General features: G+C 36.0%; 1 protein-coding gene across 6 annotated transcripts in view; it reads right to left on the bottom strand.

The window, feature by feature from the left end:
• bcas3 (BCAS3 microtubule associated cell migration factor) overlaps nucleotides 1-23,575 on the bottom strand; it is a 402,243-nt gene that overhangs the window by 234,076 nt on the left and 144,592 nt on the right. For all 6 annotated transcript variants that reach the window (XM_087282567.1, NM_200622.1, XM_087282563.1 and 3 more), the window contains 2 exon segments: nucleotides 21,316-21,512; nucleotides 19,310-19,407 (listed from right to left, as the gene is read on the bottom strand). In XM_087282567.1, coding sequence (XP_087138693.1) covers nucleotides 19,310-19,407; nucleotides 21,316-21,512 — 295 coding nt within the window.

Genomic DNA, 23,575 nt, shown 5'->3' with positions numbered 1-23,575 from the left:
GTAAATGAGCAGACGTTTATTTCCAGGTGAGGAGAGAGAGATGCAGAGGTTCTTCACCTCTCCGCAGTCGCCTGGATACCGTTTCCAGGAAGGCCTGTGGGCTGGGGTTAATCTGTGCTGCTAAATGAATAAACAAAGGATGGCTCTGTGGGCCGTGGTGGGCAGGTGAGCTCAGATCATCTTCCCACACTGAAACTCATCTGCACAGGAAATGACCCGCAGCACCTCACCTCCACACCTGGAGGAGAGGAGGGCCAGCGCTGGAGAATCTGACCATGTCACATTACCTCACCTCCAGAAGAGGAACTTGCCTTTCACATCTGTCGACAGTGCTTCAGTTATCCTTCAACAGCAGCTCATTTCACACACACACAAAGACATTGCCCACTCAAAAGGATCAGAATGAGGTCATTATTTATCGGCCATTCAGGATGCCACTAAAACTTTAAAAATTATTTTCTAAAGTATTAAAAATATACTACTGCTCAAAAGTTTAGGGTCAGTTTTTTTATTATTCTGTTCATCAAGGAAGCATGTATTCAATGTCAAAAAAATTTAAATTGTTAAACATTAACATTTTAAATAACTGCTTTCTTATTGTATGTTTATTTTTTGTATGTTTACACAAATTATATCTATTATCATTAATAATAATAATAATAATAATAATAATAATAATAACTACTTTTGAACAGTTATTTTGTAGTACTATAACATTTCACAATTTTACAATTTGTTCTGTATTTTTGAATAAATAAATGCAGTCTAGGTTAGCAGGAGAAGCTTATTTTAAAACATTTAAAAATCCTACTGACCCCAAACTTTTGACCGGTAATGTATATATATATTAATATAAAAAAGAAATTACTGACAGCAGACAAAATACTAGAGTCCTAAGAGCTTTCATCAGTTCTAACAAAAAAAAAAAAAAAAAAAAAAAAAATATATATATATATATATATATATATATATATATATATATATATATATATATATATATATATATATATATAAATGTAAATCAATAATCAAATAACAAGATCATTTAGTATATGTGTTTGTTTTAATACAAAAAATATTAAACTCTTTTTAGAATAGATTATATACAGGAATAAGTGTGAAATCCAATACCTTTTAAGACATTTTTTACGATTTTTTGGCAATCTGGTTTTAGTTTATCAGGAACATAGTTTTTTATGTATCTTTGCATTAGATCTGCGATTCGCGCATATGGCATTCCCTATAGGATACACAATTGCCTGTACATTTTTTCTGGAAGACAGTTACACCCACTACTGCATCTGCTGGCTCTGCTTCACTTATATATGCCTCTCTTCTTAGAAATTCCTACAAACCACTATCCAATACTACTGTTTGGTCTAAGGATATCAGTGAAGATATACAATCTTCATTTTCTGACCAAATTTGGGACACTATTACATCCTCCTCAACAAATTAAAATCATCAAATGATACATTAGAAACCATTGCATAGACTCTATTTATCCCCTTTAAAATGATTTACATCCATTTATCACCTTCCCCAAATTGTAACTTATGTTCACAGAGGGCAGTTGATACTTATTTTCATTATTACTGGGAATGTCCTGCACTTAATTCGTTTTGGTCTCGTGATACTTCATTTTTGTTCGGAAACAATGTAGAACTGACCCCAGTATGCTTTTTCCTAAATAATTTTTCTAACATGTCACTCTCGATGCAACAAAAGAACTTCTTCTTAGCTGCCTTAAAAGCTGCTAAGAAAAAGTTGGTCTGCCACTGGATGCAGCCCATCTATGCTGGACATTATTTGTATGGAACTTTCAAAAGCCTGCAAACATGGAGCTTAGTCAAAAACTGTTAAGTCCTGGATTATAGCTTTAGATATTGTCAAATCTTTTGTTTCTACCTACTAATGTACAGCTTTTCTGTTTATATGTACGTCATGTATCTCATATTATAGTTATTTAGTTGTATTTACTTAACTTCTACTCTTTATTTGATCTTATATATATATATATATATATATATATATATATATATATATATATATATATATATATATATTTATTATTTTTTTTTTTATTTAATTTTTTTTTTACAGCAATCTTTTAACTTCTGTTAATATAGAACAGGTCTACCTGGGTGGGGATTTGGGCTTGTTTTACGATATAGTCATATGCTGTATTCTTTCTATGTTTAAGAAAAACTGAAATAATAAAAACAATTGTTTACACAAAAAAGAGAGAAAAAACATCACAAATTAAATGTTATTATTTTTATTACTTGAAAAGAACTTATTCAGAGTCATTTGTCTCTTTTGTTTTGACTCTTATTCACCTCACAACAATTGCATTACACTGGTCTCACTAGATGCTTCTGATTCACTGAACCGACTCATTAGACTCATGTGTTCGGGAATCAGAGTGCACTGGCTGTATTTATCAAAGCAGTGCTATAAAAACAAACATTAACTGCGACACACGCTCTCTCAAAAGACAATCGAAAAGACACAAAACAAATGCAACAGACTTGCTGTCTCCCGGACGGCGAGCAGCGAGGAAGAGGCGGGCTTTGATGGAATGCTTTCTCGTTTTTCATCCTCTATTCATTTTTAACAGCTCTTTCTGCGCGCCACTCTCTGCGCGCCGTAATGACTCAATGAAGTGGCGTACATCAGGCGCCGACTCGGAGGTGTAAAAAATACCATCGCAGCTGCCCGATCAATACATTATGGAGTGAGAGTGCATGCTGGGGGAAGATAATGCCGCCTCGTGCAGAGACGCTGTCAGACTCCATTAGTGTCTGGAGGGCTGTGGGCATATGCTGAGTCGCTGAGGCCCACACTTTGGCGTGGAGAGCTTTTGTTCTTAGCTTTTAATTGTGGCCCCACCTTGGAGGGGGCCCGTCACTCTGAGACCCCCGTCAGGGTGCGCCGGTGCGTTCGGATGTGGCAGGCTGGGACGGCGGGACCCAAACTAAGAGCTGTGCTTTTTCTGCGGCTGTCAGAAGCACACAGGGCACATGCACACACATAACAATAAAAATACACAGTGGGGAAGACGGAGACAGAACACACTGTGCCTGAAGCAACTATGTACTTTCACAGGCTGAGGCGTCCTAACTGCTGAGAGAGGAATGGGAGGCATTTCGGCAGCATGAGATGAACATGTGAATCTACTAGTGATGTTCAGAGCTATATATTCAATTGAGTAGTTGATGGTTTGAACCAACCACTAGAGGAGTTATCTTAAGAAGAGCTTAATGTTTAATGATTGTGTCCATGTTGGACACTTTTCTTACGGGGCTTTCATAGAGTTGTAGATTGATATACAGATTCATCACCAGTCTCCACAGTGGAATGAACCGCCAAATTATTCAGCATATGTTTTACACAGCGGATGCCTTTCCAGCTGCAACCCAACACTGGGTAACACTCTTGCATTCACACACATACACTAGGACCAATTTAGCTTACCCATTTCACCTATTGTGCATGTCTCTGGACCGTGGGGGAAACTGGAGCACCCATAAGAAACCCACACAAACACGGGGAGAACATGCAAACTCCACACAGAAATGCAAACTGACCCAGCTGGGGCTCGAATCAGCGACTTTCTTGCTGTGTGGCGAGCGTACTACCCACTGCGCCACCGTGATGCTCTGATATATAGATAGTTATAGATTATAGATAGTTATATATTTGTTATATACTGACAAATTAACCATGACATGGTGAAAAATGTTTTTTATAATGTATTAAACCTCTAGAACAGAGGTGCCCAAAGCACTGTAGGGCCCACAAGCACTGTGAGGCCCATTGAAACCTTTGGTTTGGTCCGCAATCCCATCTGAAAAAGGAGGGAGAAAGATGGGGAGTTGGTTGGGGCAAATGACTTTGACAGAGATCATCATATCGAATTTAATGAAACCTTTTGTTTCTTTATTTAATTGAGGAACTGCCAAAAAGCCAACTAAAATTGAATTTTTCAGTTAAATTCGGTAAATAAATCAAGACTTTTATATTGCAAATACTGTCAGATAGAGGATAATGCACAAGATATTGGTAAGCAAATCAAGGCAAAGGCAGGAGCAGCTCGACTGTGTATTCAACTTTGAACTCCATTGCGTTTTGAATGAGATTGTTTATGTTTTTACTATAATAAATTTATTATAAATTTTAAACATGATATTGTATTATTAAGCCAGCACTCATGTTTGGGGATTTACACCTACCTAACTTCAGATAGTAACAGTTCTTGACCCCAGTGAGTTACAAACATAAATTGGGTATCGTTAAAAGGAAGGTATTTCTAGCTTTTCTATGGTCTAAGTTTCATTCTCAAAAATATAAAAAAAAGTTATACATTATTTAAAAAATTGGATTGTCTTCAATATTTGTTTTTCCATATACAAACATATACAAAAAATATGCCTTAAAAGCCAAATGTCTCATGAGTTTATACTTCAAATTTGATGAAGATAGCATGCAAAATGAGATTTCAGCCAAACTTTTTCCAAGGCTACATCAGAGAGTCCTTTTCTCCTTCATCGTCAGGGAGGCATTTTTTCAAAAATAATAATACGTTTTATTATGATTTAAAGCAACATTTTCTAGTTATTTTTAAATCTTAACAAATAAATTAATTACTCATAGCAAATTGAATGTAATACAGTTTAGTATATTTAACTTCAGACCACAGCCCTTAATCAAGTTTTGTGTTTGGCCCTTTATGAGAAAATGTTTGGGCACCCCTGCTCTAGAATAACAATTTTTAACCAAATTATCCTTTTTTTTATATAATCCAAAATATGTGTTATTAATACTACATATGGCATTCTAAGATTAAAATATACAGTGTTTAAATATTCTTTTTTATATTAGATAAAGATTACATTTGTGTAAATAAATTATTAGCATCTGGTTGTAAAAACACTGCAATTTTCTATTTACAATAAAAATCCTAAAACTGATTGTAAACTTCCCACCAAACAAGTTAAGTATTTGATTGTTTTATAAATTGTTACAAAAGTTAAATAATATTAAAGGAAATTATAATATTATGAATACTTATGCTATTACTACTACTACTACAAATAGTAATAATAAATATTAATATTAAATATTTATATTTATCATCATAAAAATAATTATCAATACTTTATTATTAATAATAATAAAAAATAATAATAATACATAATAATTTTAATATAACCTATAAATATTAATTATCATGAAAATAGTCATCAATATTTTTAATAAATAATAATAATAATAATAATAATAATAATAACAATAATACATATTTCTATTAATAATAATAAGAAGAAATATTCATCATCATGAAAATAATCATCAATATTTTAATACTAAATTAAATTTTTTTTATAATAATAAATAAATAATAATCTTAAAAATAATCACCATAATTTATCATCACCATCATCATCAAATGTATTATTATTATTATTATTATTATTATTGTTGTTGTTGTTGTTGTTTCTGTTGTTATTAAACCTCGATACTTCAGCTATTGTGCTTTGCCAAACTTGCAGCATTAAGTGCCTTTAAAATAGTTGAACGGTTGAATTAGGGAAGCATTGCATAAAAATATTTATTAATTATTAAATAACTTAAAAATCTAGACAAACTAACAGTCAGCTACCATAACTATTCAAAGCAATCAACGAGTTACAGAGAAAAGGAAGTCACATTATAAGACAGAGTCTGAGGTCAAGGTGGCGAAGGTCTAAAAGTCGCCCACTGCTGTCTGCCATCATGGCTGCAAGTATCCTGATGACACATGGAGTGCCAACGCCTGCACATGTCCTTCCTGTCACCTCATCGCACTCCAACATCTAACCCCACTCCACCAGATGTGCTCCATTCTGCCCCAAATCTCCCACACAAGCCCACATATGAGAAAAGTCCACTCCTCCAAGAGCCCTGCACTAAGTCTTTCCGCAAACGCAGAGGGGCTGGAAAACATCAAAAACACAAAGACTAAGCGATGTAGTGGTTTGTTGTGTAGATGATGAGGATGGGATTCATACATTGATGGAACGAGTGGCTTGAAGCACTGTGGAGGTAAAAGCTTTGAGCGAGAATACAGCAGATGCCTGACACATTGCTGTCCATTCAGTCGCTTTAAAGAGCAGCTGCTCCTGCCCCTGGCACTACACACACACACACACACACACACACACACACACACACACACACACACACACAAGCAAACACACACACACACATAGACAGAAAGACTCAAACACACAAACACTCAAACAAACACACACAACGCTGGCCTTAAAGGGTTGTCTTTATCGTTGCTATATGGTTGCTAGGGTGCTCTGGGTTAAAAATAGTTGTTATACAAGTATATTAGATACAGACAAATGCTTGAATATGAGAAATAGCATAACAAAGGTACAAAGTGTATTTTCAGGCTGTCCTCTTTTACTGTCCACTAAAATAATATAACATATGGTCAAATCATTCTGTTCTGTCCTCACGGCCAACAAAAAAAGCAAGACAAGAATGCTACACAGACACCAAAAAGTGCTGAATGATTTACCTTCATCTCAAGAAAAAGAAAAAAAAAAACACTTGGAGAGAAAGAGAGACATTGAGAACGTTTCTAATACCTTCAGTGTTAAAGCAAAAAATACAAATGTGCCATGTTAAGTTTCATAGTGACAAGATAGTTAACTGGATAAAATGCCTAAGTCACTAAAAATAATGCAACGGCAAATTATTTTCATTCTGTTTACAAGGAATACATTTTTATGTGAAGACTGAAATTGTCCTTTAATTGCTTTAATTCTCAGAAGAATGGTCAGTTTAGACACAGACAGCCTCTGTGAGCAATCCTAAGGATGGGCTCACAGGCATTTTTAAAGACAATATTTTAGGTAAGTCTTAAACAACCAATAGATTACATATCGTCACCTTGGATTTATAAGGTTCTATCTGCGTTCTAGATGATATTGAAATAATGAGCTTCAAAGTTTTTTTGTTCTATATAAGTGTGTGTAAGTGTGTAACGCTTGTTTTTTTTAAAAATAAAACGTCTTAAAAAATAAACAACTTATAAAAAACATTACATAATGTAAATATGTTGTCATATAATAAGAATATGTCAATAACTCAATTTTCACAAAAATGTCAGATAGAACCTTGTCATTCTAAGATGAAGACAACTGTATTAGCCCAAAGATTATAATGCATTTGATCTTTACTTTAGCAAAACCTTAATCAATTTATAACATTAATATGTAATTGTCAATCATCAATGTATGATTATCAATAGAAAAATGTTCATCACAATAAAAAAATTATATAAATACAATAATGATACTAATACGAAATTCTACATATACTTTTTTGTTAAGAAAATTATTTTTAGCATTTATTAAATGCAAAAAACATGTTAAACTGTTACATTTTTACCTTTAAAAACTTAATTTTTTTTTGTAAAATTGTTTAAATATTTATAAAAATTGTAAATAACAGATTTCTTATTGTATGCAGTTTCAAATAAAATGATTACTCCAGTCATTATTGGTTTTACTACTTTTACCAATAATAATATTAATAATAATAATAAAGTGATTTCTGAAGGATCATGTGAGTCTGTAGACTGGCGTAATGAAACTGTTGAATATGAATTTATTTAATTTAATTAAGCATTATTCATTCTTTTTTTTATTTTTTTAAATAAAAATAATAGTGTTACTAATATTTGCAGTGTTATCTTAATCTTATATTTCATATACATTTTATTTTCCATTAATTATAAAATGATAAAGAAAAATGTCATTACATAATTGTGTTGCATAAATAACACTTATTTTAACTTTAACAAAACCCAAACTGCAAATAATGTAATAGTTTTTTAAAGAAAAAAATCATCATAATAATAAATAACACACAATATTATATTATATATACACTATAAAATATAACTTGTTTTGCAGTTGTTGTTTTTTATATTTCTTCTTATGTGGTGGCAATATCACATAATAAAAAAAACAAAATACACAGAAAGAGTAAAAAGAAAACAGAAAGAAAGAGAAGTGCAAGAGATGACAGTGTCCGATAAGTCTGTTGGGCCTGTGATTGTCAGACAGTAGGCTTGATAGATGATAAGAATGGCATCTTTCACAGTCAGATCAGCCAATCTGGCCAGGCGTCCGCAGCGGCTTCAGTATTATGGCGGGGGACTTCCAGGTCAGTAGCAGAAGAATGGAGTCACTGAGTGTGGCAGAGAAAGGAGCCCTGGGGCAGGTGGCGATTCGCTATTGAAACAGGGTCAAGGGAACGGCTCCCCGATCTATAGGCAACTCAAAAAACACCTCTCATTGTTCGGGGGGATCATGTGGCACGGCCGCGTCAGGATCCTTCTGGCTTCAATGTGCGCAGTATCTCCGACAACAAGCCACCTTTATGCCCATATTCAGGTAATTACAGAGCGCGGGTGAGGATCTATTACTGCTGGACGCAGGTTGAGTCCAGGTGCCCGATCAGCCATGCTGGGAGAGGAAACCAGGCGAGCGATCAGGCCTGTCCCATTGGCCTGAAGGCACTCTATACTACACCAAAAACACACAGAGATGGCTTTGTCTCACCGCACACACACACACAAACACAGGCTGCACCTGAGTTGAGGCTGTGTGAGGGCGCTAGATAAAAACACAGGGCACAAACAATGATGATGAGGAGGATGATAAGTATCAGCGAGAGCAGTTTTACAGTCCCGATGTGATAACGGTCATCAGTGGTGATTAGGGTCATGTGGGACACTCCTGTAGGTCAGGGGTGCAAGCAGGACTGTAAAGTACCTTATAAACATGGTGATATTTGGAGAATTCAGTATTTGGTATAAGAAATAAAACTTTTTTGTCTGTTTGCTTTTTACTGTTTCATTATAATATTTTTGTTTATGCATGTTGGTCACAGGTTATTGTGGAAAACTGTACAAAAGCACGCATATCCCTCTTGACTGGGTGCTCAGCCAAAAAACGCAAAAGGTGCAAATAAAATATTTATCAAAGGCGGCAACACCGAAGCTCCAAAAATACTAATTTATTAAATTAAAAAGGCTGACAAAAAGTGTGTAACGTTTCGAGCCACACAGCTCTTCATCAGACAGTGTAACTTTACCCAGGTTATTGTGTCAATTAAAATTTCACAATTTGACAGCACCAACATGTGATTAGTTTAGATAAAGTTACTGCCGTGGTTGTTTAGGTGGCATCATTTAAAAAATAATTTACACATTGCCATAAATAAAAGAAAATAAAACCAAAACAAAAATTAATAAATATACAAGTTATTTAATTCATATATTATTTAACTGAATTGTCTACTCTATATTCATTTGTGTTCTTAGGGGAAAATGTTATTGGGCATCTGAGAAAAGTAAAATCTTGACTATATTTTTTAAAATTAATAATAGATTTTTATAATTTTTTTTATTATTTATTGAATTTTAATTCATTTCAGTATTTTATTGTATTTTTTTTATTTTACTATTATGAGGTCTGGCTAAAAAAGAACTCTTTCTGAAAGACAGAAATAAAGGCTTCTGAAAGACAGTGACTGGATGGATGCCAGTAAAAAGTTATTATACAATTTTTATAATAATAAAAAAAAGTATATAATAATAAATTAGTTTTTACATGCCGTTTGTATTTATTTTTACATTTATTTTTTGTTTATTTTTATAAGTCGTGTGTTGCAGACCTCTTGGTCAGGTCACCCTTATACATTAGATCTCGATCTTAATAGGTTTTTTTACCTGGTTAAATAAAGATGAAAATATGAATAGAAATGCCTAAGATAAACTGGAATAATTAAGCTTTTAATATTATTTTTAACATTTTATTTATACTTTTTTTGTACAAATAGTGGTGGCTTAGTGGTTAGCACTGTCGCCTCACAGCAAGAAAGTCGCTGGTTTGAGTGCCGGCTTGGTCAGTTGGCATTTCTTTGTGGAGTCTGCTCCCCCGTGTTTGCTATAGGTGAAATGAATTAACTAAATTGGCCATAGTGTATGTGTGTTAATGAGTGTATATGGATGTTTCCCAGTACAGTGTTGCAGCTGGGAGGGCATCCGCTGTGTAAAGCATATGCTTGATAAGTTGGTGGTCCATTCCGCTGTGGCGATCCCTGATGCACAAAAATTAACTAAGCTGAAGAAAAATGAATGAATGAATGAATGAACTAATTGTCACTGTAAAATTAATCATTTTTGTTTTCTTGTGTGTGTTATTAATTTTTATAATTTTGTGTTCAGAAAATTATCACTCGCCCATCTAAAATACACTTTTTGTATCATCAATTCTGAAATACACATAATTTAGATAATATAAATGAAAATAATACTAAATTTACATTAAAGTGTAAAAAAAAAAAGATTTTCACTCAACAGACCATTTCAATCACGTTATGAATCACATCATGTCATTAAGTAGTGGTTCCTAATAAAATCGCAGACCAACTACTGAACACTTTAAATCCATTTAAATCCCACCATAATATACACAATCCACAGTAGGCATGGGATGATAACCGTTTTAAAGGTATACTGCGGTTTAAAAAAGTCAAGGTTTTAAAACCACCAAAATTTTCTGTTAAACAGTTCCTAGAGTATAAATAAGACTTATATATATATATATATATATATATATATATATATATATATATATATATATATATATATATTTTTTTTTTTTTTTTTAGGACAACAGTATCTCCAGCAAAAAAAGATATACAAAGATGCCTTTTTAATTTGTAATAAATCTGTGTTTTGGTAAATAACAAAGAAAGCAGAAGTCAAAAACTTCTTTGAATTATTTAGCCTGACGTGTTACGGTTCCAAAACATTATAAATGTTTCTCAAAATAAAATATATATAGTTCAAAGGGGAAAAAGGTTTTAGTTTTTTACCCAGACATTTAAAAAGGATTATTTTAGAGCAGTAATCACAATACCTCGAAACCATCATATTTTAATCCAAGGTTATCATACCGTCAGAATCTTATACTGGCAGAAGCCTAATCCACAGTCAACCAGATGAGCACAAACAAAAACACACCTCATGGCCTTTGCCACAATGCAAGACACACTTGCAGATATCAGTCAAGCTTCTTCTTCCAGGATGTGATAGCAAACTCACAACACGCCAGCATCTTTCGTGCACTGTCGCCCACTCATCTCCTGATCTCCGACAGGCCCCTGCCATCCCGCCAACACCACACACACACACAACAACCGGGCCAGGAAGGAAAAGTGCTCTCGCTAAACAACTGACGGGGTGTTTCTGCTACTGAGTCATAACAAAATACAATCAAAAAAGACTTGTGTTCCTGCTCGCTTTATGGCTCAAATAGATAAAGCGCCTCCTGTCTTCCTTTGCACAATGCGCTGTGTAGTCTAGCAGGGCCAGTGTGACGCTCCGGGGACCAGATAGGAGTATTGATAATGCCGGCTGCATGTCCGATTGATTTTTGGGAAGCTGAGACAATGGCTGTGCAGATTTTGTATTCTGCTGATACGCCGTGTCAAGCAGGCGGGCGCTGCTTATGATGGGTTTAGTGTCAGCATACACATATCCGGAAGTAACTGACACATAGAGACAGATCTTTTAATGCCAGTCTATGAGACAAAAGACACCACATAAAAATATAATGGAGTTTAAGTATTTAAGAAACAAGAAAGCTATGATAATCCATTTGATTGTTGTTTATTATGATCTTTATTGCATTTTAACCAACATATTTTATTATTATTATTATGTTTTAATCAACATTCTTTATGGTGACACGGTGGCACAGTGGGTAGCACATTCGCCTCAAAGCAAAAAGGTCGCTGGTTCGAGACTCGGCTGGGTCAGTTAGCATTTCTGTGTGGAGTTTGCATGTTCTCCTCGTATTTAAATGGGGTTTCCTCCGGGTGCTCCGGTTTCCCCCACAAGTCCAACGACATGCGCTATACTGTAGGTAAATTGGGTATGCTAAAATTGACCGTAGTGTATGAGTGTGTGTGTTTCCGAGTGATGGGTTGTGGCTGGAAGGGCATCCGCTGCATAAAACATATGCTGAATAAGTTGGCAGTTCATTCCGTTGTGGCAACCCCAGATTAAAAAAGGGACTAAACCGAAAAGAAAATGAATGAATGAACATTATTTATTATTATGTATTATTTAAAAAAATAATATGCATGGCTTGACATTAACATTTTTGATCACCAGTCACTGTGGCTAGTAGTTTTTCAACGTTACTAGCCACTATCCATTTTTATTAGCCACAATTTATATGCAAAATCTTGACTTTAGCATGCTATAATCACTAAATGATGTGTTATGTCCACATGCCTCAACGTTCATTTACCTTGCTTGTGTGTTGTGACCTTGCTCAATGAGAATGAGCAAATGGGTTGTGCTTTCATAGTGTTGAATTGCAATTCATTTGATTTCACATTAAGTATTAGGGCTTAACACTTAGGGGTTACCCATTTTTTCTCTGGCCACACCAAACTAATTATTTCCTTGACATAAATTTTAAATAATATATCAAAACAAGCAAAATATAGCTTTAAACATGCACTTTTTATTCAAGAAATTTGTTGTAAAAAACAATTGGTATTTAAAAAAATTATTCTAGAACTATACATATTAGGTTGTCCAGGCTAATGGTCCCAGACCACTAGTCAACTTTAGATAAATGGAGAGTTAATCTCCTATTGAAGCAATGTTATTGTAAAGAATGATAACTAAACCTTATTAAAAAAAACAATGGTAAGCAAAAGAAACCCAGTAAAAAACATTCCGTGTTCACAGTTGATGTTAGGCCCATTAATAATCTGTTGAAAAAATGGTTAAAGTCAAAGCAGCAACCGCTGCTGCTTACAAAAAAATAAATAAATCACAAGTTCTTGAAAGTAGCAGGACTGTGGATGCACGAGCAGTGAGGTCGCCGGAAGTCGCTCACTCTCCACTGAAATAAACAGTCGCTTTTCGATTGTAGTAAGAATGAGGCTTAAAGTCAGTGAGCAAGGATCGAATGTGACTCACTGTGCGCGTAATAATCCTCGCAAACAGTCATGCTGCTTTTCGATTCTAAGATCACATATTCAAGCATAATGACAAACGTTTTTTAACTAAAATACAAACGTTTAGTGTTGAGCCAGCAATTTTTTTTATAACAGGATTCAATAGTAATAAAGTAAAATGTACACACTTTTTGTGAATTATTTGTGAATAAGTAAATAAATAAATATTTCAACCTAAGTATTTAATTATTATATTTATTTTTTTTTTTTCAAATTGGAACACAAATAGTGAAGAAAATATGGATTTTTTTCAAATTTGTTTGTTTGTGGTCTATTTTATTTACAATAGGATCTATTTTTATTTTATATATATATATATATATATATACATATATATACATATATATATATATATATATATATATATATATATATATATATATATATATATATTTATATTTATATTTATATTATATATATATATATATATATATATATATATATATATATATATATATATATATATATAATTTAAAAATAAACTACAAATATAATGACTACTTCAACTAAAGCATTTTTAAGGGAAAAAACTATGGTTAGGGATGTTATATAGTCAGCTAGTTCAATTCTTAATTAGTTAGTGTGAATGTACTTTGAGTACATTGATTTAGTACACATTTTGACATTTTGAGCAGTAGTAAAAGTGAATTAAAGCTGCAAGCAGCGATGATAGGGACCTCGCACCCGGGCTCACCGCCGCCCGGTGGCCTCAGGATGACAGAGAACAGTGAACAATAACAATTTAAGCCGATATATATAAAAAACTTTAAAAATCCACAGATTTATGCCAAACTTCCTCCTATCAGCAGGTGGCGCTATGACTGTGACTCAGTATTGTCATGTAGATGTCTTTAGGAGAATAATTTTATCAACCATGTGAAGTTTCAAGCAGTTCTGACATTGTTTGGCTGAGTTATAATACAAACTACCTTCTGCCAGCAGGTGGCGCTATAACTGACTCAATATTGTTATGTAGATATGTTCAGGAGAAGACTTTTATCAACCATGTGAACTTTCAGGCAGATCGGACATTGTGTGGCTGAGTTATGAGCCAAACTACCTTCTGCCAGCAGGTGGCGCTATGACTGTGACTCAATATTGGCATGTAGATGTCTTCAGGAGAGGACTTTTATCAATCCTGTGAAGTTTCAGGCATATCAGACATTGTGTGGTTGAGTTATAAGGACTTCCTTTTTCATGGCGAAGCGTTGAGGTTTGTCATGCCACCACAGACACGCCCCTCTGCGAAAACTCTAGATCTTCACAATATATCATCGCTTGAGCTTTCAGATACACAACCACCCAAATTTGGCGCTGATATGAAAAAATTTGTGGGATGAGTTTATTACTTTGTAAATCATGACATTTTCTGTGGCCAGCGGGCGCTATAACTGTATCTGGATATCGGCATGTAAACTTGTTCTGGTCTGGACTTATATTAAACATGTGAATTTTGAGGCAGATCGGATAATGCATGCCTGAGTTATAATGACTTCCGGTTTTGTGGCAAATCGTCAAAGTTTGCGAGGCCGCCACGGACACGCCCATCAACGAAAACTCTAAAGCTTCGCAATTTAACATCGCCAAGGCCTTTAGATGACAAAACCCAATTTTGGTGTCGATAGGATAAAATCCCTAGGAGGAGTTCGTTAAGATACAAAGCCTGGAAATGGCAAAAATGCCACTTATTTGCCGCAGGAAGTTAAAAATATCCGACTTCCTGTTTGGTTTGAGATATGGCTCCAAGAGACTTTTTCGTATGTTTTGGCGTGTTTAAGGTGTGTGCCAATTTTCATGCATGTGCGTGATTCGTAGATCAGGGGCTCGTCCGTTTAATTTTTATAGGTGGCGCTGTCGAGTCATTTTGCCACACCCATTTCATTATTGTTATGAGGATGTGTTCAGGAGAGGACTTTTATCAACCATGTGAAGTTTCAGGCAGATCGGACATTGTGTGCTTGAGATATAAGGACTTCCTGTTCCATGGCGAAGCGTTGAGGTTTGTCATGCCGCCACGGACACGCCCCTCTCCGAAAACTCTAGATCTTCACAATATATCATCGCTAGAGCTTTCAGATAACACAACCCAAATTTGGTGCTGATACGAAAAAATTTGTGGGAGGAGTTTGTTACGATGTAAAACATGTCATTTCCTGTGGCCAGCAGGTGGCACTATAACTGTATCTGGATATCGGCATGTAAACTTGTTCAGGTCAGGACTCTTATCAAACGTGTGAATTTTGAGGCAGATCGGATAATGCATGCCTGAGTTATAACGACTTCCTGTTTTGTGGCGAATCGTCAAAGTTTGCGAGGCCGCCACGGACACGCCCATCGACGAAAACTCTAAAGCTTCGCAATTTAACATCGCCAAGGCCTTTAGATGACAAAACCCAATTTTGGTGTCAATCGGATAAAATCTCTAGGAGGAGTTCGTTAAAATACAACGGCTAGAAATGGCAAAAATGACACTTTTTCGCCGCAGGAAGTTAAAAATATCCGACTTCCTGTTGGGTTTGAGATATGGCTCCAAGAGACTTTTTCGTATGTTTTGGCGTGTTTGAGGTGTGTGCCAATTTTCGTGCATTTGCGTGATTCGTGGATCGGGGGCTCGTCAGTTTAAATTTTCTAGGTGGCGCTGTCGAGTCATTTTGCCACACCCCTTTCCGAGACCCATAATAAACGTAAATTTTCACCACTTCTGAGGCGTGTGCGAAGTTTCGTGAGTTTTCGGGCATGTTTAGCCCCTCAAAACCGCGATTCATTCCGCGGAAGAAGAAGAAGAAGAAGAAGAAGAATTAAAGCTGCAAGCAGCGATGATAGGGACCTCGCACCCGGGCTCACCGCCGCCCGGTGACCTTACGATGACAGAGAACAGCGAACAATAATAATTTAAGCCAATATATAAAAAAAGATCTAAGAAAATCACAGATTTATGCCAAACTTCCTCCTGTCAGCAGGTGGCGCTATAACTGTGACTTAAGATTGGCATGTAGATGTCTTCAGGAGAGGAATCTTATCAACCATGTGAAGTTTCAGGCACATGGGACATTGTGTGGCTGAGTTATAAGCCAAACTACCTTCTGCCAGCAGGTGGCATTATGACTGACTCAATATTGTTATGTGGATGTGTTCAGGAGCGGACTTTTATCAACCATGTGAAGTTTCAGGCAGATCGGACATTGTGTGGTTGAGTTATAAGAAATTCCTGTTCCATGGCGAAGCGTTGAGGTTTGTCATGCCACCACAGACACGCCCTTCTGCAAAAACTCTAGATCTTCACAATATATCATCGCTAGAGCTTTCAGATGACACCACTCTATTTTGGTGCTGATACGGGAAAGTTTGTGGAAGGAGTTTGTTACAGTGTCAAACATGTAATTTCCTGTGGCCAGCAGGTGGCGCTATAACTGTAACTAGATATCGGCACGTAAACCTGATCAGGTCAGGACTGTTATTAAATGTGTGAATTTTGAGGCAGATCGAATAATGCATGCCTGAGTTATAAAGACTTCCTGTTTTGTGGCGAATCATCAAAGTTTGCGAGGCCGCCACGGATACGCCCATCTATGAAAACTCTAAAGCTTCGCAATTTAACATCACCAAGGCTTTAAGATGACAAAACCCAATTTTGGTAATTATCAGATAAAATCCCTAGGAGGAGTTTGTTAAAATACAACGCCTGAAAATGGCAAAAGAGCCACTTTTTCGCCACAGGAAGTAAAAAATATCCAACTTCCTGTTGGGTTTGAGATATGGCTCCAAGAGACTTTTTCGTATGTTTTGCCATGTTTGAGGTGTGTGCCAATTTTTGTGCATGTGCGTGATTCGTAGATCGGGGGCTCGTCCGTTTAATTTTTCTAGGTGGCGCTGTCGAGTCATTTTGCCACGCCCACTTCAATATTGTTATGTGGATGTGTTCAAGAGATGACGTTTATCAACCATGTGAAGTTTCAGGCAAATCGGACATTGTGTGGTTGTGTTATAAGGACTTCCTGTTCCATGGCGAAGCGTTGAGGTTTGTCATACCGCCACGGACACACCCCTCTGCGAAAACTCTAGATCTTCACAATATAACATCGCTAGAGCTTTCAGATAACACCACTCAATTTTGGTGTTGATACGATAAAATTTGTGGGAGGAGTTTATAACTCCGTAAATCATGTCATTTCCTGTGGCCAGCAGGTGGCGCTGTAACTGTATCTGGATAGCGGCATGTAAACGTGTTCAGGTCAGGACTCTTATCAAGCGTGTGAATTTTGAGGCAGATCTGATAATGCATGCCTGAGTTATAACTACTTCCTCTTTTGTGGCGAATCGTCAAAGTTTGCGAGGCCGCCACGGACACGCCCATTGACGAAAACTCTAAAGCTTCGCAATTTAACATCGCCAAGGCCTTTAGATGACAAAACCCAATTCTGGTGTCGATCGGATAAAATCCCTAGGAGGAGTTCGTTAAAATACAACGCCTGGAAATGGCAAAAACGCCACTTTTTCGCCGCAGGAAGTTAAAAATATCCGACTTCCTGTTGGGTTTGAGATATGGCTCCAAGAGACTTTTTCGTATGTTTTGGCATGTTTGAGGTGTGTGCCAGTTTTTGTGCATGTGCGTGATTCGTGGATCGGGGGCTCGTCCGTTTAATTTTTCTAGGTGGCGCTGTCGAGTCATTTTGCCACGCCCACTTCCGAAGCCCATAACAAACGTAAATTTTCGCCACTTCTGAGGCGTGTGCAAAGTTGCGTGAGTTTTCGGGCATGTTTAGCCCCTCAAAACCGCGATTCATTCCGCAGGAGAATAATAATAATAATAATAATAATAAACGGAGCAATTCCAATAGGGCCTACGCACCGTTTCGGTGCTCGGTCCCTAATAATAAGAAACGGAGCAATTCCAATAGGGCCTTGCACCGTTCGGTGCTCGGTCCCTAATTATATGTGTATATGTACAGTATACATTTTATTACATATAGTACCTTTTTCTTCAATTAAGCTTCCAACTAAGCTTATTAATTTCCCTTACAAAAGCAACTTACACGCATTTAAATAGAGCACACAAGCCCATACACGCAGTCAAGAAACTGCAAATGGGTGACAGACAGTCTAAACTGGCCCTGAACAGCAAACAAGGCAGAGCCGTTGTCCTTCAGGATGGCATTAGATCCTCCAGGACAGCCTGGACTAGAGAGAGAAAGAGAGAGACATCACGGCAGAGGAGGTGCGTCTGTGCTCGGAGGGACAAACAGGGCCGTGCGCTCTTTTGAAGACATAAAGACAAAGCGATGAGCGCTGATAAGAGGAGGCGCCACTGCTTGAAGCCCTGAGAGCTGAGCAATCACACACAGACTGATAAGCATCGGCCCATAAAGACGACTCCGGCAGCTCTCCTCCAGACACAGAAACACAGGGAGGAGAGCTGTGTGATAAAGATAGATACTTTCTTTCTTTTGGAGGTGAGGGTTTAGACGTAAGGTGATGACGAGACACTTTTCTTGACAGGAAGTCAGTAGATGCAAAGGAACAGCAGGTATGTCTAAAGACACGGCGGCTAGTCAGTGCAATCTTAAAGATGAAAACTCCTGACAGTGCCATGCAGCTAATGTGTGTCTACAGGCTGAGCACTAAACATCACAACAGTCAACACAGCCTACCTTCTACTGACAAACTGCATTGTGGAGCTTTGCAAATGCGCCAGTTTGATTTCAATGAAACGTGAAAGACGGTGCCGTACACATGCATGTGTGAGCATACACAGCAGAATATCACTCTGAGACTGCAAAAGAGCAAACACTGCATTGTACTTTGAGTCCTCAATAGATTTTGGTTTGTTTAGGAGGCTGTATATCTACATATAAAGACAGTCAAAACGGAGAAAAAGTACAAGCAGATCTCCTTTGATTGGATTATGTTAAAATGACAACCGGAAAAATGAAAAAAGAAGATTAAATCCCTTTAAACAGCATCCATCTGATCTAATGCAAAGGTCAGAGTAAGCCTATTTTCTCTTTTTTCAGACAGGTTGCAATAGTCTCTGTTTAGCATACCATGAAACTTAAGCACATAAAATCGTATTATACGCAGCCAAACTGATTGAAAAGGACCTTGAGTCATGTGAAAAGCACATGCAGATTCATCACGCTGACAAGGGTTGTTTGGATTGAAGAGCTTCAGATCTAGTGGAAAAGACCAGTGGTCTTACCTGAGCCGGTATCTATTACTGTAGATTGGCCTCTGCGATCAGCCACCAGGCGGGAGGAACCAGGCATGCTAACAGGCTCTGAACGAACTGGCTGAATTCTGAAAAAAAATAATAACAGTAGCATTAGCAACAGCATTAAGTGATAATGGTTGCTAATTTCAAGACCATTTTCGGGACTGAAACACATACAGCACATTTGAAAATGGGATTTAAAGTTTCATAGTTCAAAAACCCCACAATGTCAGAGTCTATATAAACCTCCAAAAATAAAAGTCTTTGAAAAGCATAATGTATTGCACACGCATAGAATGTGATTAGGGGAAAAAAAACGTAAAAATAACTGTAATAAAACGAAGATTGAATGATTCGAACATAGAAATAAATGAACACATAACAAACAGAAAGAAATAGAATGAAAGATTGGCACTCACAGTATATATATATATATTATAACGCGTAAAAAAAAATTTACGCAATTAACGCAGTTGCATTTTTTTGAATTTTTTTCTACCTGTTGTGGTAGACGTGTGTTTAACATGCAAAAAAATATGGACAAGACCAAGAAAGCAGTTTTTGAAGGCAAGTTTCAGTATAAAACAATTAATGTCGCATCACTTTCCCAGAAATGGGTTGCGGCTGGAAGGGCATCCGCTGCTTAAAAAACTTGCTGGATGAGTTGGCGGTTCATTCCGCTGTGGCAACCCCTGTTAATAAAAGGGATTAAGCCTACAAGAAAATTAATGAATGAATGTCGCATCACCAGGCTATCCAGAGTTTCATGCAATTTGGGGTGTTACATTTTTTACTTTCGCCTTCTGTTTTAACGCATGGTGAACGGAAAGAAAAACCTCTGCATTTTGTGACTCGTGGTCCTTTAAGATAAAAAATTGCTGGTTACACTGTAGACTCTTAATAAGTGTATTATCTTAATCACATTAAAATCGGAGTATTGGTGTCCATGTACAAGTACTCAGAATGTGTCAGATGAAGTCGCGAGTTGTCATTTCTCTGCCTTTCAGCACGTGCGCTCCAATGTGTCATTAAGTTTGACGTGTTTCCTCCTTAAATGCAAAAGAAGCGTCTGCTTCGCGTTGTTGTGTCAGAATCCTTGTGAAATACAGTCATACTTTAGAATGCTTAGTTTAAGCAATTTTGATGAACGCGATCATGCGTGTATATATATAGTAGAAAGGAATAAATTACGGAACAACAGACAGATATATGATACATAGAAAGACTTAGAGATAGAACAGTAGATTAAACAAACTGCATGACAAATAGAATGAACACAGGAACAAAGTGGAATGATAGAGATACAAATTAAACAGAACAAAAGAATGAAAGAAGGATAAATAGATAGACAGACAGACAGACAGACAGACGGACAGACGGACAGACGGACAGACAGACGGACTAACAGACTGACGGACGGATGGATGGATATCTAGATGGATGGATGGATGGATGGAATGATAGATAGAAGGACAGATAGAAGGATAGATGACAGAATGACAACAGAATGACAGACCGAATGACAGAACTACAGACAGAATGACAGAGCGGCAGACAGACAAATAGAACGACTGAATGACAGAATAACAAAAAAAAAATACAGACCTATAGGCAAAATGACAGACAGACAGACAGACAGACACACACACACACACACACACACACACACACACACACACACACACACACACAGACAGTCAGACAGACAGACAGTCAGACTGACAGACAGACAGACAGACAGACAGACAGACAGACAGACAGACAGACTGACAGACAAACTACTGGAATAAAGAAATGGAGGAATGACAGACAGTTGAAGTATTCACAGTGTGCTGCTCAGAGAGTGCTGCTCTAAAGTTGGTCAATCTGTGTATCCAGTGGCGTTCTGTGGTTAGTAACCTGAGTCTACGCTGTCAGATTTTGAACTTGGTGTTGATGATGGTGGCTGGTAATGTGAGCAGTGTTGTGTGTGACTGTGTGTTTAGCAGCGGCACCTGAGGCTGTGCAGGTCCAGGTCGTCTGTGTCGAAATCAAGAAGAGGCTGCTGGGTGTCGCTGGGCCCCTGCGACTGTAGTACAGAGGAGCTTGAGGAGATGACGGTGGTCTGACCTGAGGGATGGATGGTCTTGAACTGAAACTGAGGGCCCATCCACAGTCTCCTGTGGGGGCCGGTGTGGGTCACAATCTCCACCTGGAAAGTACAGTATAACACACAAAGATGAGCACTTAAACATGAATTGACACAGATTTAATTTTAGTCATGTAACGTATAATAAAATAATCAGGTGAATTTCTTAAGACTTGATCCTAAGGAAACGCTTCGGTTATTGGCAAATGTTTAAGTACATAATGACGACTTTATAATAAACTTTAAAATAATAGACACTGTAATAAACATAAGATATAGCGTTTAAAACAACATAAAACACACACACACACACACACACACACACACATATATATATATATATAAAGTCAAAGTCAGAATTTTTAGCCCCCTTTGGATTTTTTATTTTTTTTTTTAATATTTCCCAAAATATCTTCTGGAGAAAGTCTTATTTGTTTTATTTCAGCAAGAATAATAGCCGTTTTTAAATTTTTTTTTTTTTTAGTTTTTTTTTTAAACCAATTTTGTGACAAAATGATTAGCCCCTTTAAACAAATTTTTTTTCGACTGTCTACAGAACAAACCATCGTTATACAATAACTTCCTTAATTACCCTAACCTGCCTAGTTCACCTTATTAACCTAGTTAAGCCTTTAAATGTCACTTTAAGCTGTACAGAAGTGTTTTGAAAAATATCAAGTAAAATATAATTTACTGTCATCATGACAAAGATGAAATTAATCAGTTATTAGAAATAGGTTTCTAAAACTATTATGCTTGAGAAATGTGCTGAAAAAATCTTCCCTCCATTAAACAGAAATTGGGGAAAAAAATAAACAGGGGTGCTAATAAGTCAGGGGGGCTAATAATTCTGACTTTAACTGTATATATAACAAATATATATATACATGTATATTTATTAACTAAAATATAAAAAGTTATTTTTTATTAAAACAATTTTTTAATAAAAATCAACTGGAAAAAATGTAACATTATTTCATTTATTGTATTGCTATTTATTGCCAAAAGTAATTAAAATTAAATACAAAAATCTTAAATAAATTTGATTGAAACTTTTCTTTACACATTAAAGTAATAAAATTGACAAAAGAGTCATATTGATAAATTGTTAACTAAAATATATAAAACTATATATACACCACCGCTCAAAAGTTTGGGGTCAGTAGGATTTTTAAATGTTTTAAAATAAGCTTCTCCTGTTACCAAGGCTGCATTTATTTAATAAAAAAGTACAAATTGTAAAATTGTGAAATAACTGTACAAAAGTAGTTTATAATTTAGCTTTTAACTTTAATTTATTACAGTGATTTTAAAAATGAATATTCAGCTTTATTACTCCAGTCTTCAGAGTCACATGATCTTTCAGAAATCACTCTTATTATTATTATTATTATTATTATTATTATTATTGTTGTTGTTGTTGTTGTTGTTGTTATTGTTAGTTATTTATTTTTTTAATAATTAATTCATTCATTCATTCATTCATTTTCTTTTCGGCTAAGTCCCTTTATTAAGGGGTTGCCAGAGTGGAATGAACTGCCAACTTATCCAGCCTATGTTTTACACAGCGAATGCCCTTCCAGATGCAACCTATCACTGGGAAACACCCATACACATACACTACGAACAATTTAGCATACCCAATTCACCTAGTGCATGTCTTTGGACTTAGGGGGACACCGGAGCACCCGGAGCAAACCCACACCAACAGGGGGAGAGCATGCAAACTTCACAAATGTCACACAAATGTCAACTGACCCAGCCGAGGCTTGAACCATCGACCTTCTTGCTGTGAGGCAACACTAACCACTGCACCACCCATTATTATCAATGATAATAGTAATAAAAGACATAATGAGGGGAGTAATAATTTCATTTAAAACTACATACAATAATAAAGCAGTTATTTAAAATTTTTTGAAATATTTAACAATTAACAAACAAGCCTTTATGAACAGAATACATTTCTTTAAACAAAAAAAACTGCAAAAAAAACAAACTAAACCCAAACTTTTGACCGGTAGTGTATATTAACTTATACGACTATTAACTTATACGACTATTAATAACTATATATATATATATATATATATATATATATATATATATATATATATATATATATA

This window comes from Danio rerio, chromosome 15, assembly GCF_052040795.2.
Source record: "Danio rerio strain M-AB ecotype USA chromosome 15, GRCz13ab, whole genome shotgun sequence".
Classification (NCBI taxonomy): domain Eukaryota; kingdom Metazoa; phylum Chordata; class Actinopteri; order Cypriniformes; family Danionidae; genus Danio; species Danio rerio.
Note: the sequence above shows the minus strand (reverse complement) of the source record. Positions and strands in the feature narration are given on the sequence as shown.